Source organism: Suricata suricatta, chromosome 11, assembly GCF_006229205.1.
Source record: "Suricata suricatta isolate VVHF042 chromosome 11, meerkat_22Aug2017_6uvM2_HiC, whole genome shotgun sequence".
NCBI classification, from domain to species: Eukaryota; Metazoa; Chordata; class Mammalia; order Carnivora; family Herpestidae; genus Suricata; species Suricata suricatta.
Window position 1 is genome coordinate 53575896 of NC_043710.1, and position 17288 is coordinate 53593183.

The 17288-nt window shown below is 36.5% G+C and overlaps 1 protein-coding gene across 7 annotated transcripts in view; it reads left to right on the forward strand.

Annotated features, from left to right (window-relative positions):
* Nucleotides 1–17288, forward strand: part of NUP98 (nucleoporin 98) — a 114028-nt gene that overhangs the window by 16629 nt on the left and 80111 nt on the right. For 4 of the 7 annotated variants that reach the window (XM_029915340.1, XM_029915344.1, XM_029915339.1 and 1 more), the window contains 8 exons: nucleotides 1180–1281; nucleotides 1392–1568; nucleotides 3097–3236; nucleotides 4403–4510; nucleotides 5979–6159; nucleotides 7653–7816; nucleotides 10725–10862; nucleotides 12275–12413. In XM_029915340.1, the coding sequence (XP_029771200.1) occupies nucleotides 1180–1281; nucleotides 1392–1568; nucleotides 3097–3236; nucleotides 4403–4510; nucleotides 5979–6159; nucleotides 7653–7816; nucleotides 10725–10862; nucleotides 12275–12413 (1149 nt within the window). The remainder of the gene's footprint in view (nucleotides 1–1179; nucleotides 1282–1391; nucleotides 1569–3096; nucleotides 3237–4402; nucleotides 4511–5978; nucleotides 6160–7652; nucleotides 7817–10724; nucleotides 10863–12274; nucleotides 12414–17288) is intronic. The other 3 variants (XM_029915345.1, XM_029915342.1, XM_029915343.1) reach the window with 2 other exon arrangements.

The following is a 17288-nucleotide window of genomic DNA, read 5'->3' on the forward strand; positions in this document are numbered from 1 at the left end:
AAAAAAAAAGACTTGGACACTCTGACCCATATGCACCCCTGTCTTGTTTTTATCTTTCTCTTTTTAAGGGGAGAGAAGTATTTGAACAGAAGGTTTTAATGCAAATCCCCAGAAGCTTTCTCTTAACTAGAGAGGATTATAACAATAGAGTAAAATGTTTTCAACTCTCTTCTGACCTCTTCTTAAAATACCCTGTACATCTAGGTCCTTGACTTTATTTGTTCACTTGTTTTAAAACGTGTATTTATTTATTTTGAGAGAGAGCGTATGGAAGGGGCAGAGAGAGGAAGAGAATCCCAAGCAGGCTCCACACCAGCATAGAGCCCTGTGTGGGGCTGAAACTCACCAACTGTGAGATCATGACGTGCTCCAAAGTGTGACGCTTAACTGACTGAGCCACCTAGGCACCCTTAGGTCCTTGGTTTTTATTTTATTTTATTTTATTTTATTTTAATTATTAAAAAAATTTTGTTAATGTTTATTCAGTTTTGAGAGAGAGAGAGCAAGCAAGGGAAGGGCAGAGAGAGAGGGAGACACAGAATCTGAAGCAGGCTCTAGAGCCTGATGAGGGGCTAGAACCCACAAAACATGAGATCATGACCTGAGCTGAAGTTGGACACTTAAGTAACTGAGTCACCCAAGCGCCTTTGTTTTTGTTGTTTATTTCTTAAAGAACATATTTTCTGTCCTAAAACTATGGAATTAGAATCTCAGGTTGGAACCTGAACATGTCCATTTCGAAAACCCTTCCCAAGTCATTCTGAAGTGCTCCCCTAAATAAGGAACATCCATCTCAGTGACTGTGGAACATATGGTTACTGGAGAGAATCGAACACCTTAATTCTGATGATTTTACTTTTGTCTGTAGCTCATAATCACTAGTTACCTTTGCACTCCTTTTGGTTTTATTTGGCACTTTTTTTTAACCCATCAACATCTATAAATAACTTTATTGAAAAGTCACACCTCTCACTTTTTTTTTTAACCTGGGGCCATGAATACAATGTCTGTGGCTTGATATTAAGTCTCTGTAATTTTTAGTATGATGGACTTTTGAAAAAATCATATTCAGAGAGGACTGGTGATCCTATTCAAACACAATGTTAAGAAATATTAAAATCCTTTTTCATTGGGTCACCCAATTAAGATTTTGTTTTGACCCTGATTTTGCTTTTTCAGATACTGGTTTTGGTACTACTAGTGGAGGGGCTTTTGGAACTTCTGCATTTGGTTCTAGCAACAATACTGGAGGCCTCTTTGGAAATTCACAGACTAAACCAGGTAGGGATTTTACTTAGAATACAGTTGGTTTATTCATAACTGATACAGGACTTCCTATAGTGGTTCCAGTTCATCTATTTAACTGTTCTTCCCCTTCTCCGTCTCTCCAGGAGGATTATTTGGTACTAATTCATTTAGTCAGCCAGCTACTTCCACAAGCACTGGCTTTGGGTTTGGCACATCAACAGGAACATCAAATAGCTTGTTTGGAACTGCAAGTACAGGGACCAGTCTCTTCTCATCCCAAAACAATGCCTTTGCACAAAATAAACCAACTGGCTTTGGAAGTAAGTAGGACATCATTGGACTTCTGCATCTAACAGTTTGATTTGCTTATTGAATATACCCTTTCTTCTTTTGCCTGTATTCATTTATGTCCTTTCTCCACTAGATGGCAAAAACATGGGGAGAGGAAATCTTAAAATGTATTGAAAAGTTTAATAGTCTGGAAATGAGGGAGGTGGGTGCATCTCCCCAAGAGTGGAAATCTGAGAAGCACTGTTTAAAGGGGTGTGCAAAGAAGAGTCTCCTGATACAGAATGACCAGAGATTGTATGAAAAGCCAGGTCAGAGTGATGTCATAGTTGTTAAGACAGGAGAATTTCTAGGAGGAATGCATGTAGTCAGCCATAATGTGCTTCAGAGGCATCTCCTTGCCTCGTTTCACTTGTGAAAATACTGGATATGACATGGTAACTCTTCCATTCCGTAGCCATGGCAGATGTTTTTAATTGATGGTTTCTTTCTCTTTAAGTCTAAATGTGTCCTGGGGGTACTTCACAAAATACTTTGGGGGAGCCACTACTGGTGGAACAGGTGTGCTCTTGAGTTGATGCATTCCTAGCACAAAAGTATAGCAGAATGAATAAGTTAGCCAGCTTTCAGTATTTCACAAAGGGAAAGTTGTAGGGTATTGAAATACTTAATGATGATAATGTAAAATGCAATCTGAAGTGCTTATTCAAAAGAGATGTGCCTATTTACCTTAAACCATACATTAGGACATGGTTTTAGGGAAGAGTTTGCCTATGAGAAATCACATTCCTTTTAAATTGGTAATTAGGATGTGACTTACTATTAAATATTGGCAGATAATTTTATTGTTTACTGATGTTTCTGGCACCCTTTGTATAACTTCTTGAGAAATAATATCTCTTACTTTGAAAAATATATTCCTTAGATAACAGTTAAATTCACTTTTATGGAATTTTTTGAAACTCAGCTTTTTGGAAAAGTAATGTAATCAGAGGCTTTATTCTGTAACACGTTCAAGATGCCTGCTAATTTTTCTAAACTATTTTTCTGGGCAAAATTGTATATTAACCTGTTTGCCCTAATAGAACTATTTCTATGTTTTGAAATTTTTAGTTATGTGTAGGGGTTTGTATTAATGTAGTATGTATTATGTAAATAAAACATGCTGTGACCCCTGTTGAAGTCTCTTGTGATGTTTTCAGAAAGACAGGTTCATTCAGCATGTAGTCTTTACAAAAAAGGAGAAATGAAATAAAATTTATGATGAAATAGAGCACTATTTTTTTTTCACCTGTCTTCCAAATTTACCGAAAAAGAACTTTATAGACATTTAGCTGACAGAGGGATTTAGATTTTGTTTCACTTCAGAGTTTTGAGCCTAGAATTATGTCTGTGTCTATATGAAATATCTGTTTTAAGATACTTTCTAGGGAAATTTGAAAGAGAAAACATGAGGATATAAAAGTAATGCTGCTATAGTGCCACAGCCCAATTTCAAGATGTCTTACAGATTCTTAAATTCTTAACTGCTGCCATCTTATTTTTCTTTAAAATTTACAGATTTTGGAACAAGTACCAGCAGTGGGGGACTTTTTGGTACTACAAATACCACCTCCAATCCTTTTGGTAGTACATCTGGCTCTCTCTTTGGGCCAAGTAGTTTTACAGCTGCTCCCACTGGGACTACAATTAAGTTTAATGTAAGTATTTTTTTCTAGTCTTTGTAGAATATAGTACTCTCCCATTTGTATATCTCTTTGCAAAATGAATGAGGAAATTTCTCCTTTTTCCAATCACAAGGTTGATTATAATAGGTAGTAATGATGTTTGAACTTGTATTTATTGCATTCATAACTTGGCTCTAAAAGAATGGTTGGATGCTCAACCATTATTATTGAAAATATGGCCTCTTTTAAGGATGTATATGGAGTAACTCATAAATATTCTGTGTACCAATGAAAAATAAAACTTGCTGATGAAGCGGCAAAAGGGGGCAATAGAGTTTATGTTTTCTATGACTTTTTTAAGAAGACTTGGACAGAGGGTTAGAATGGAAGATTTGTTTGTGAAAATGTGTGGAATATTACTTGATGTAAGATACAATTTGATGTGACTGATTAGGAGATACTTAGGATAGGCTGTAGGTACAGTTAGCCTAAAGAAATTCTGGTGAAAGTAGGTCTTGACTTCTTGTTAAAACTATTCCAGGAAATGAAGAATTTCTCAGGCAAGGTGGTAAAATCATAATACTGAATTTAGAAACCTAAATTTTATAAATGATAGGGAAAAATACTGTGTGTTATCTCCTGGAAAGTGTAATAATTGAGAAAGCTGACAATACAAGTAGAAATCTTTGGTGTTATATATTGTACCTTTTCCTCATAAGGCTATAGGGGGAAAAGAAACCAGGCTTCCATGTTTCTTAAATGCAACAACAGTTATAAAGCAGACACTTTGAAAGAAAGAAAAAAGAAATATATAAAGTAAAGCAGACACTTCAGAGTAGGAGATAGAACTCAGAGATTTAGGTTTAATACATGTTGGGTAAATTGGATGAAGTTTTCTTTATGCATACAGTATTAAGTGTATTTTAGTATATAATTAACTGGCTTGGTTATGGGCTTAATGTCTGTGATAACTATTACTGACATTGATTTATTTAGATAATCTTGTAGGGAGAGGGGAGATCAGAAATGCAGTGTATTTAATTAAGCACCCTTGAAATTCTCATTTAGTAAAAGACTGATAGGACTAGATACTGTAGAGTTTAGTGGTTGAAGAATTGTGTCTGTGAGAGTAAGGATTTAAAGTTTGGACTAAGACATTTGCTTTAGACTTTCAAATTTGTCTTCATCTTCCTTTACAGCCTCCAACTGGTACAGATACTATGGTTAAAGCTGGCGTTAGCACTAACATCAGTACCAAGCACCAGTGTATAACTGCTATGAAAGAATATGAAAGCAAGTCTCTAGAGGTCAGTAAAGTGCAATACAGAAAATCAGCCTTACCTTATTCTATTGGAAAGCAACTTTTACAAATGTTTTTGATTATTTTTAGGATCAGTGGTTCACACTGGGTTTATGTAAAAGACTTAGAACCAAATTTTTTTTTTATGGTTTTTATTTATTTTTGAGAGAGACAGTGTGTGCAGGGGAGGGTCAGAAAGAGAGGGAGATACAGAATTGGAAGCAGGCTCCAGGCTCTGAGCCAGCTGTCAGCACAGAGCCTGACACGGAGCTTGAACCCATGAACCGCGAGATCATGACCTGAGCCAAAGCTGGACGCTTAACTGACTAAGGCACCCAGGCGCTCCTAACCAAAATTTTTTTAAGTAAGCTCTGTACCCAGTGTGGGGCTTGAAGTCACAACCATGATCAAGAGGCCCATGCTCTACTGACTGAGCCAGCCAGGTGCTCCACAACCAAATTATTTTTAAAAATTAATGTATTATCTATACATATCTTGTTTTAGGAAGGGCAATATTCAGCTTGTTTGTAATGGTATAGTTCTGTTAGTAGACCATTGTGATTGTATACCACATTACCCTGGGCAATGTGTGTGTACATGACATCCATATGACTTTAGTAAACTCATGCAAAGTTTTGAATAAACCCATCAAAGTCATAAGTGTACAACATAGTAAGTTTTCACCAAGTGAACAGACCCGTGGTACCAGGATCCAGGTCAAGTCACTGAGCATTACCAGCATTCCTGATGTCCTGCCTGTGCCCTGTCTCCCTAGGCACAACCTCCCCACCCATTCCAAGCTAACTGCTATTGTGACTGCTCGTGTATTGCTCATTTTGAACCTTATATAGATGGAATCTTACATTATGTACTAAGTCTGCTTTTCCACATCATGACATTTATCTGTGGCGTTGCATGAAGTTATAGTTAGTCCATCCATAGTACAACGTGATAGTGTGTTCTATATTTTGAGTGTCATCCCTAGTTGTAGCTGTTGCTTCCTCTATATCCCTTACTGTACTTGATGTATTGGAGTGTACAGAAACACCCTGACTTGGGAGATAGAACTGTTAAACTTTATCCCTTTTTTACCAAATTTTCTGAAACCCCTCATCCCATTCCAGAATCCTTGATCTCTCTAGCTAATTTTTATATTTGGGGTGAGAGCAGATATAATTATTATATCGCATTGTACTAAAACTATTGCTGTTTCTAAAGGAAAATTAAAATTAAGATATGATTGGTCCTTTGGCCTGCGGTTTTAGTAATGATGGTATGGATTTTAGTGTCCACTCTACACTGTTGAAAGTGTTTTTCTGTAATGGTGATAAGTTAATGTTCTGTAGTTCTCTGTTTTTTAGTTATGGTTCCTGTGTGAACATGGACATTGAATTCTAAATATAAGTAATTTAGTTTCCTAAAAAAGTTTTTTTGGCTGCATATTAAGATTGGAAATATGCTTTCCCTTCCTCTAGGAACTTCGTTTAGAAGATTATCAGGCTAACCGGAAAGGCCCGCAGAACCAGGTGGGAGCAGGTACCACAGCTGGCTTGTTTGGGTCTTCTCCAGCCACCTCCAGTGCAACAGGACTCTTCAGCTCCTCTACCACTAACTCAGGCTTTGCCTATGGTCAGAACAAAACAGCCTTTGGAACTAGTAAGCATTTGGCATCATATTGAGGAGGGACAGGCAACTAAAAGTAGAACATAAGTGTCATTTTTTGGTAAATGCTATGGAGAAAAATAATTCAGGGATGTCGGAGGATAGAGTGTCTGATACATGGGTGGGGATGGAGAGAGATACAATAAATGGAGATGGTTAAAAAGGGCCTCACTGATAAGGTGACGTTTGGAAGGTGACATATCTAAAGAAGGCGACGCTATACAGATTTCTGGGGGGACAGCATTCCAGCCAGAGAAAGCTGTAACTCTAAAAACCCTGAGTTTTTTTCCAAAGAGATGAGGATCAAGGGGGGAAAGTACTGAGGGATATAGGGACTATAATTTATAGGACATTGTGGGTCATTGTCAAGATTTGAATTTTTATTTGAGTTAGGAAGCCATTAGAAGTTTGAGAAAGAGAAGTCGTGATTATGAGTGAAGGATCTTCTGAAGGCTGCTATATTAAGACTAGATTCTGGTAGCTACATTTGTGAATATAACATAACTTAGAGACTTATCACTGTGTTGTACACCTGCAATTAATATAACATTGAGTTTCAACTTCAAAAATTCAAGAGAAAGAAAAATTGTTAAGGGGGCAAGGGTGACAACAAATGAATTAGAAAAGCTATTGTTTCATCCACATGAAAGATGGTGGTAACTTGGCTGAGGAGATGGAGGTGGTAAACATGTCAGATTCTAGACCTAGTTTGACTATAGAACTGATGAGATTTGCTGATAGACTGCTTTTATGTGGGATGTGAAAGAGGGAAGTCTACGATGATGGCTAAATTACTTTATGAAAATATTACTTTTGTACAGGTAATACATATATATGATAAAAAGTTCATAAGACACAACAAAGTCTGTAACCAAATGTATCTTCTTTGCTTCCCCTAACTACTCTTTTCCCTCCATAGAAACAAGCAAAAGTTAGACTTTTTGTGACCTTTTACAGAGATTTATGCACACCTATGAATATACAGATAAATACATGGTTAAGTGGCATTTAACATTCACTTCAGTCTTGGTATTCTGTGATGTAGTTTAGCCACTTACTCATTCTCGAGTACAATGTATCCTATACTGGAAATAGAAAGCCTTTGTTCTCAATAATTTAATCTAACAAGGTTAAAATACACGTATAGATTTTGAGAGTAGTGTGCTTTCTTGTACATGAAAGAAAGTTTTGGACTCAAAAACAAAGGTTACTTAGCCCAGCCAGGGTTCTTGGGGCCAGAGTATTATTGTAGGAATTGAAGTCTGAACTAAATCCAGACTTAAGTGACAAAAGATGGGAAGTTAAATGGCTATTTTGAGTAGTGAATGAAATTTTCCTACATCATTTAGCTATGTAATCAAGAATATTAATGCTGTTGCATTCATATTGTATTAATGCTGTTGTATTCCTGTTGTAACTGAATAGTGAGATTTGGGGGATTATTTTTTCTGCATTTATTTTTTACTTTATTTCTTTTCTTTTGAAAGGTACAACTGGATTTGGAACAAATCCAGGTGGTCTCTTTGGCCAACAGAATCAGCAGACTTCCAGCCTCTTCAGTAAACCATTTGGCCAGGCCACAACCACCCAGAACACTGGCTTTTCCTTTGGTAACACCAGCACGTTAGGACAGCCGAGCACCAATACCATGGTAAGGAAACAGGTCTTTAATACCAGGTCTTATTCAGAGAGCTAAGTAATGAGGCTTCTAATCATGGTAAAGTAGCGAGTTCTACCTCTACTGTAGTTCTTGATGGTATATAGAAAGGAAAGAGCAAAATGTAAATAATTAAAACCTACATTCTAGTCCAGGCTCTACTCTCCTCTCATTGAGGGGCTGTTGAGCAAGTCACTTATTCTTTCCAAGCATATTTCTTTATAACTAGGAGCTGCTTCATGAGCTAGCATTGGCCACTAAAGGTTATACCTTAGGACATTGGCTTTATCCATTCTGTGGAGTATAGGAAAAAATACTTATAAATTACTGACTATATTTCAGCATATTCACTCAGCTTGTTTCCTTAAGCAGAGATGTATAGTTCATTAAAATAAATAAGGGAACATTAAAACCGAGAGCCATAATGGATAATTGCTATTTCTGTACAAAAAGCAAAAGGGAAAGTCCTTAGAGTCATTACCAGTTTCTGTATTTTTTTAAGTTTATTTATTTATTTTGAGAGAGAGTGCATGTGCACTGGGGAGAGGCAGAGAGAGAGGGAGAAAGAGAATCTAAAGCAGGCACTGTACTGTGAGCATGGAACCTGACCCTGGGGGCTTGAAGTCACAAACTGTGAGATCGTGACTTGAGTTGAAATCAAGAGTCAGATACTTAACCAACTGAGTCACCCAGGCGCCCCTTTACCAGTTTATTTCTAAGGACTCTTAGGGAGGAATAAAATTGAGGTTAATTAGAGGTATGGTTTATTGATTAAAATTTTTAGAATTTAACTGGCCTTTAAGTTAGAAATACTTTACCTGATTAAAAAACAACTATAGCTAGACCCCAAAAATCTTAAAAATTTTAATGTTTATTCATTTTTTTTGAGAGAGAAAGAGAGTGTGAGCAGGAGAGGGGCAGAGAGAGAGGGAGACAGAATCCAAAGCAGGCTCCAGGCTCTGAGCTGTCAGCACAGAGCCCTATGCGGGGCTCAAACTCACGAACTGCAAGATCATGTCCTGAGCCGAAGTTGGATGCTTAACTGACTGAGCCACCCAGGTACCCCTCAGGCCCCAAAAATCTTACATATACTGGTAAACCAAATTCAGCAACATGAAAAAGATGATTACCATTACCAAGTGGGATTTATTCTGGGAGGTTGATTCAACATAGGGAAATTAATCAACATAATAAAAACCACATGATCACTTCAGTAGGCACAGGAAAAGCATTTGCCACCCTTTCATGATAAAGACACTCAACAAAGATAGAAGGAACCCAAGCTGAGAAAGCAGGAAAGAATATCCAGTGGAATAAAGACAGTCTCTTCAGCAAATGGTATAGGGAAAACTGGACAGCGACATGCAGAAAAATGAACCTCGACCAGTTTGTTACACCATACACAAATATAGACTCAAAATGGGTGAAAGACCTAAATGTAAGACAGGAAGCCATCAAAATCCTAGAGGACAAAACAGGCAAAAATTTCTTTGACCTTGGCCGCAGCAATTTCTTACTCAACATATCTCCGGAGGTAAGGGAAACAAAACAAAAATAAACTATTGGGACCTCATCAAAATAAAAAGCTTTTGCACAGCAAAGGAAACAATAAGCAAAACTAAAAGTCCTCCAATGGAATGGGAGAAGATGCATGCAATTGGCATTAGTATCCAAAAGGGTTAGTATCCAAATTCTATAATTTACCAAACTCAATACCCAAAAAATGAATAATCCAGTGAAGAAATGAGCAAAAGACATAAATAGACACATCCCCGAAAGAAGACATCCAGATGGCGAACAGACACATGAAAAAATGCTCAACATCACTCATCATCAGGGAAATACAAATCAAAACCGCAGTGAGATACCCCCTCACACCTGTCAAAATGGCTAACATCAGCAACTCAGGCAACAATGGATGTTGGTGAGGATGTGGAGAAAGGATCTCTTTTGCACTGCTGGTGGGAATGCAAACTGGTGCAGCCACTCTGGAAAACAGTATGGAGGTTCCTCAAAAAATTAAAAATAGAAGTACCCTAGCAATTGCACTACTAGGTATTTACCCAAGGGGTATAGGTGTGCTGTTTTGAAGGGGCACATACACCCCAATGTTTATAGCAGTGCTATTGACAACCGCCAAAGTATGAAAAGAGCTCATATGTCCATCGACAGATGAATGGATAAAAAAGATGTGTACACACACACACACACACACACACACACAATGAAACATTACTTGGCAGTCAAAAAGAATGAAATCACTGCAGAATTCTCATTTCAGCAATAGTTTATTAGTGCAGTATTGTTCTCTAATTAACTAATGCATGAATAAAATATCTTCTTTAACACTGTATAACATAAACTTCGCTTATTTTTAATGAGTATAGTTTCTCATCTCAAATTAAGACTTTTTAACATTACACTCCTCTCTGTCCAAATTGATAATTTCAGCTGATCGTTTTCAGTTTCTTTATTCAAAGTCTGTTGCCTGGTTCAAGCATTGATTAGTTCTTTTGGCATAACTCTGAAAATGAAGCATTCTGTCATATTTTGATTTTAGTGTTAACAATCCTGCTTTCTTAGAACGTAAGAGTTAGAATAAAGCCTTATTCCACTGGGCAGGACATTGGAACTCATTGGGCTAAGATGTGGATGTGAATATCTGGTCCTGTCACTCAGGAGCTCCGACATCTTGGGCAACTTTTTAACTTTCTCGAGTTTTTTGTTTGTTTGTTTGTTTGTTTTTAATGGCCCTGCTCATCAGGGTTGTTGTGAAGAAAGAAAATGCTTTATGTATTTAGCATAATATGTGTCCTATAAATTTTTTAAAAACGGCAACTATTATTAACCTAAGACTTAAAACTGTTGTCGGATATCTTTTAATGTATATTACCTTTTGTAGGGTTTATTTGGAGTAACCCAAGCCTCACAGCCTGGAGGTCTTTTTGGGACAGCTACAAACACCAGCACTGGGACAGCATTTGGAACAGGAACAGGTCTCTTTGGGCAGCCCAATACTGGATTTGGTGCTGTCGGTTCGGTGGGTTTTTACAGTTGATCTAATTTGAAGAATGTATAAATTTGTTAAATGAATTTCTAAGAAAGATTTAACTATTTTTTAGGGGTTTTTTGGGGTATAAGACTTAATGCTGAATAGTAATTAAAAACTATTTGATACAAAAATAGGTAACTTTATTCGGTTAATTTTTAAGTAAATTCTTTTTTAAACTTCTTTGTCTCTTCTGTGCCTTACTTCTGATAGCACAGTATCATTCCTCCAGTTGGTTAAATTACTGAGTCTAAATTGAAGTGCTTTCATTTTTAAATGAGGTAATTTTTAGTTCCTATACTCTATTCTCTGGGGTGATAAGTTGGTATGATATTTTGGTATGATATTTGAGAGTTAAGAATTCCAAGTTGCTAAGTTGTTGGTAATCTCGTGATTCTCATGCAGCTGGAGGCTTATCTGAATTATGTTCCCTGTTTAGTCATTTACGTAAACAACTATTTAGGAGTGCACTTGACCTAAAAATAATAGTAAATTCTTATTGCTACTTAAACTATATGAGAATCGTTATAAAACAATCTGTATTATTTACCCATTAAAAAAAAGCTTTGAACATGTTGTTGTGAATAATTAAAAAACGAAAAAGAAAGAAAAATCCCAAAACATGATTTTCAGGGAAATTGAAATCTCTTATTTCTTAACTTTTCTTAGGGTAGCTAATTGAGATGAGAAATTGAGAAAATTATATAATGCTTCAAAAAGTTCTTATTAACTTTATATATAGATATAATCTATACGCCATATAACTCACCCTTTTACACTTTATAATTGAGTGGTTTTTAGTATACCAACAGATTGTGGAACTGTCACCATAGTAAATTTTAGAACATACTCATCACCGTAATAAAAAAAAAACCTATACTCATTAATAGTAACTTTTCATTTCCCCCCAGTTAACCTCAACCCTGCTGTCTACAGATTTATTTGGTCTAGACATTTCATATACATGGAATCACATAATAGGTAGTCTTTTGTGACCACCTTTACTTAGCATAATGTTTTAAAGGCTCGTCCATGTTCTAGCATGTTTAAATTTTTTATTGTAACTATTTCTGCTGGCAAATTAAATGAACATGAACATTTCTGTTACCAGGTAAAAAATATTTTTGATTACCTTATTATTTTCTTTGCCCCACTGAAATATTGTGTTTGCTCAAGGGTTGCCATTAACTTCTCAGGCTAGAAGCATGCTCTGTAAAGTCCATCTTGCTCAGATTAGTGTTTTTTTTATAGTCTTTATTCATCCTCCTCCTACTTTTTCATAAAAGTTATGACGTTCTTCTCTCACCTCAAACCCAATCCATTATACTTGAGGTAACCTCTGTTTACTGTTTGGAGTGTATTTTTATACTACTAAAATTTTTCCTGTGTTTTGTTCTCTTTAGACCCTGTTTGGAAATAACAAGCTTACTACATTTGGAACCAGCACAACCAGTGCTCCTTCATTTGGTACAACCAGTGGCGGGCTCTTTGGTAACAAACCAACCCTGACTTTAGGAACCAATACAAACACTTCCAATTTTGGTACATATAAAAAAGCAGGTTTGACTCTTTTAAAGTTACACTGACTATACCACACATCACTCTCCTGATTCATATGATTGGGAATATTAAAATATTCTCAGGTAAGCTGTGGCTTGATGTGAGGTACCAGAGGGAAAGGTTTAAAATCATGGACATGGGTTGACATACTTAGAAGACATATAAATTGCCTTATCTCATTATTAGTCTCCTAACTCCCTGCTTTGGATAAAATGAGCCATTCAGCACATGCAGTATTACCTTGTAGAAAGTTGCTTCTCCAATGGAGATAGAATTTTTTCAAAATAAGGAAATACATTTCCTTTGGATTAACTTACCAGTAGTTGAGAAATCATAAATGAAACACATTCAGTTGAGATAACACATTCTTGTTGTTTGTTTGTTTTTTAAGTTTTTTAATGTTTTTATTTATTTTTGAGAGAGAGAGAGACAGCAGCATGAGCAGGGGAAGGTCAGAGAGAGGGGGAGACACAGAATGTAACGACAGGCTCCAGGCTCTGAGCTAGCTGTCAGCACAGAGTCTGATGTGGGGCTTGAACCCACGAACCGTGAGATCACAACCTGAGCCGAAGTCAGACACTTACCGACTGAGCCACCCAGGTGTCCCCCCACCTTTTTTTTTTTTTTTTAATTTATTCATTTTGAGAGAGACAGAGACAGCACGAGCAGGGGAGAGGCAGAAAGGGAGAGAGAGAATCCCAAGCAGGCTCTGCGCTACCAGCACAGAGCCAGATACAGGGCTTGAACTCACAAAACTGTGAGATCATGACCAGAGCCAAAACCAAGAGTCCGATGCTTAACCTACTCAGCCACCCTCAACCCCTGAGATAACATTCTTTTAGGCCAGATTTCAAATAGAGAAGTAGTGTACACATTTGATGTTTTATTTAATGGTTTTTGTTGTCATTGTTGTTTTGATTTTTTTTTTTTTGAGATTTCTTAATACTTATTAAAAGTTTAAGGTTTCCTTCAGCTGCAAAAGTTTGGTTTTGAATACATGTTCATTATAAAAAATTTAGAAAATACAGATAAGATTGAATAATGATTAAAATAAAGCCCTAAACTACTTTTCACAGATAATGCTGGAAAAATGAGACTTGTTTAATAGAATATTGTGTTCTTTTAAATGTCTTCTGTAACTATGTAAGTTTTTAATCAAAAATTTAACAAATTATTAACATAATTTGTGTTAAATCAGATAAGTTCATTTCATGACCAAGAGAAATAATAGTGTAAATATCTGTTAAGGATTTTATGTACCAGATAACATCATTAGGCACTGGGGATACTTAGTGGGAGAGGAGTGAAAAGACATGGTCAGTGGAGCACTTGTCTGGCTCATTTGGAAGAATATGCCACTCTTGATTTCACAGTCCTGAGTTTGAGCTTGAACCCACAAACCGTGAGCTGAGATCAAGAGTTGGATGCTTAACCAATGGAGCCACCCAGGCACCCCTAGACCAGTTGTTTCTTAGTCATCTCATCCTAAAAAGATTTTAATACCACATATGCACTGTGTATCTGTTTATGTACTGTGGCCCTTTCAAGGGCCATAAACCATTGTATATCTATGATTCCTTTAACCCCTCAAGAACCTATTTTCCCTCCCTTTGAAAATACATGGATTTTTGGAGCATGCTTCATGTTCAGAAACATTGTTTTTATCTGCTTATATAGGCTAAAATGATGAAATGGGATGGTCTTCTGAAATATACTTGATATTCTTCCATGGTTGCAGATTTCTGATCTGTTTGGAGATTTTTTTGTTGGATAAATACATATATATTTCTGTTCAGTGGTTTGAAAATGAAAGATTTCATTTTTATCTAAAATGCCTTACTAGCTTTTATGATGAATCTGAATTGTCCTAATTTTTTTTTTTTTTTAATCCCCAGTGTTGACCTGGCACAGCATTGGTGCTCACTAAAACTTGGTTAAATGACTTAAGGGGTGAACAAATGGGGCCCTAAGAGTAATGATTCCCTCTGGGTCAGATGGGGGTTGCAGGGTAGCAAGTTTTATTCTACTCTTGGGTGAATTTAAATTTCCATTACTACCCTTGAGGGATCCAGATCTAGGTAAGGCTTTCTTTGATACTCTTGGTGTCTTGGGAAGCTGTCAGCTTTGAGTTTGTGGGCAGAAGATTCTTCTGACTTGGAAATAAGGCATATAACATATGGAAATGGAATAAGGTTATACAGGGATTTAGAGGGTTGCTATATTTTTGTTGATCACACATTATCCATTATGGGATTTTGTTTCATTCTGATCCTGGTTAATCCACAGAGTTAAAAGTTGGGGTGCCTAAAAAAAGCTGTGGTACCTGCTGCTACAGTTGGTGGTGCAAGATCCTTAAGTCATTCTTCAGAATCATCAGCCCATTTTCTTAGTAAATATTCCTGGCAGGGATGAGTTTAAGAGTGAGTGTAAGACAGAGTCTGAACTTCTGAATGAATGGAGGAATAGAATTGTTTCAGGAGAGGAATTACAGGCAGAATGTCTACGTGAGAGCAACAGTTTAAAAGGGTCAATTCTTTGTGTAATAATAAGATGATGCTGGGCAATAATATGTCAGTGATTCTTCCATGCTGTATGGTAAAGTAGACAGTTCAGGAGCTATTTGAATACTTAAATATCTTTTCTTTTGAGCTTATTTTTAAAAATTGAGGTACAGTTGAAATATAACATTAGTTTCAGGTATAAGGATTTGATAGTTGTATATATTGTGAAATGATCACTGTAATAAGTCTAGTTAATAGTTAACATCTGTCACCATGCATAGTTACACTTTTTTATGAGAACATTTATGATCTACTAGTTTAGCAACTTTCACATATGCAAGACAGTATTAATTAACTGTAGTCACCATACTATATATTACATGCCCATGAGTTATTTATTTTATAACTGGAAGTTGTACCTTTTGATCCCCTTTTACCCTTTTTGCCCATCTCCCATTCCTTGCCTCTGGCAACTGCAAATCTATTGTCTGTATCTATAAATTCATCTTTTGTATTATGAGATTACACATATAACTGAGATCATGCAGTTTTGTCTTTCTCTGAATGGCTTATTTCATGTACTACAATGCTTTCAGATTCCATCCACCTTGTCACAGATGGCAATGTTTCATTCTCCTTTATGGCTGAATAATATTCCATTGTATGTACATACCATGTCTTTCATTATCTATTTATCCATCAGTGGATACTTAGACTGTTTTGAGTATTTTGGCTACTATAAAAAGTTGTTTTACATTCCTTTATTTATTTGGAAAGAGAGAGAATGCACGCACAAGTGGGAGAGGGGCAGAGAGAAAGAGAGAGAGAATCCCAAGTAGGCTTGTGGTATTAGTGCAGAGCCCGATGCAGGGCTCAGACTGACAAATCTTAAGATCATGACCTGAGCTGAAACCAAGAGTTGGATACTTAACTACCTGAGCCACCCAGGCAGCCCTTGTTGTGGTTTTTATTTGCATTCCCTAAAGATTAATGATGCTGAGCATCTTTTCATATGTCTTTGGTCCATGTGTATGTCTTCTTTGGAGAAATATCTATTCAGGTCCTCTGCCCGTTTTTAAATTAGATTATTTCTTTGCTATCGTGATGAGTTATTTATACACATATATGTATACATATATATACACACATATATATAAAATATTTTCCCCCATTAAGTAGCTTGCCTTTTCATTCTGTTGATGATTTCCTTTGTTGTACAGAAGCTTTTTGAGTTTGATACAGTCCCAGTTGTTTATTTCTGCTTTTGTTGCACTTGCTTTTGGTGTCACATCCAAAAACTCATTGCCACGACAGATATTACATAGGAGCTCACAGCCTATATTGTTTTCTAGGGGTTTTATGTTTTCAGGTCTTGCAGCTAAAGTATTTAATTTTTGTGTATGGTGTAAGATTGTGGTCCAGTTTCATTCTTTTGCTGTCCAGTTTTCCTAGCACCATTTATTAGAGAGACTGTCCTTCCCCATTGTATATTCTTGGCTCCTTTGTTGTAAATTAACTAACCATTAATTAATCATCTTTAATTTTAATTTAAAAATTGTTTCGAAATAACAGAGTTGATCAACATTTGTCAGTAAGAATCTGAGGAAATGTGTGGTATAAACAGTGTAAGTGGGGACTTACTTCCCTCGTGTGGGTTTGAGGTAGTTCACAAGTATATTGTTTTCTGCTGTTTATGGGGATGGAAGATCCTTTCTGGTTAAACTTTAACTCCAAACAAAAATGAATATTTCCAAGAACATTTTTTTCTTTTTTTCTCTTTAAAAAAAAAAACTGATTGTGCTTGAGTAGCAGTACTGTTTTGTGGCATAGCTGTTAATTAGCACAATTGAAGGAAAAGTTCAATGAATATATGAATTAAATGTATTAGATTATGTCAGATTACATGCATTTTATTTTTAATGATTATTTTTGAGACAGAGAAAGAATGCAAACGAGGGAGGGGTAGAGAGAGAGAGGGAGACAAAGAATCTGAAACAGGCTCCAGGCTCTGAGCTTTCAGCACAGAACCCAGTGCGGGGCTCAAACCCACAAACTGTGAGATCATGACCTAAGCCATTTAAAGTTTTTTATTTTGAGAAAAAGAGCACCTGAGCAAGGGAGGATCAGAAATAGAGGGAGAGAGAATCCCAAGCAGGCTCTGTGTACGGCCCGACACGGGGCTTGATCATGAGATCATGACTTGAGCCAAAATTTTAGGAATCAAATGCTTTACTGATTGAGCCACCCAGGCACCCCTGATCACATATATTTCTTTTTTTCCTTTTTTTAAAAATGTATATTAATTTTGAGAGAGCGAAAGAGCATGAGTCAGGGAGGGGCAGAGACAAAGGGAGAC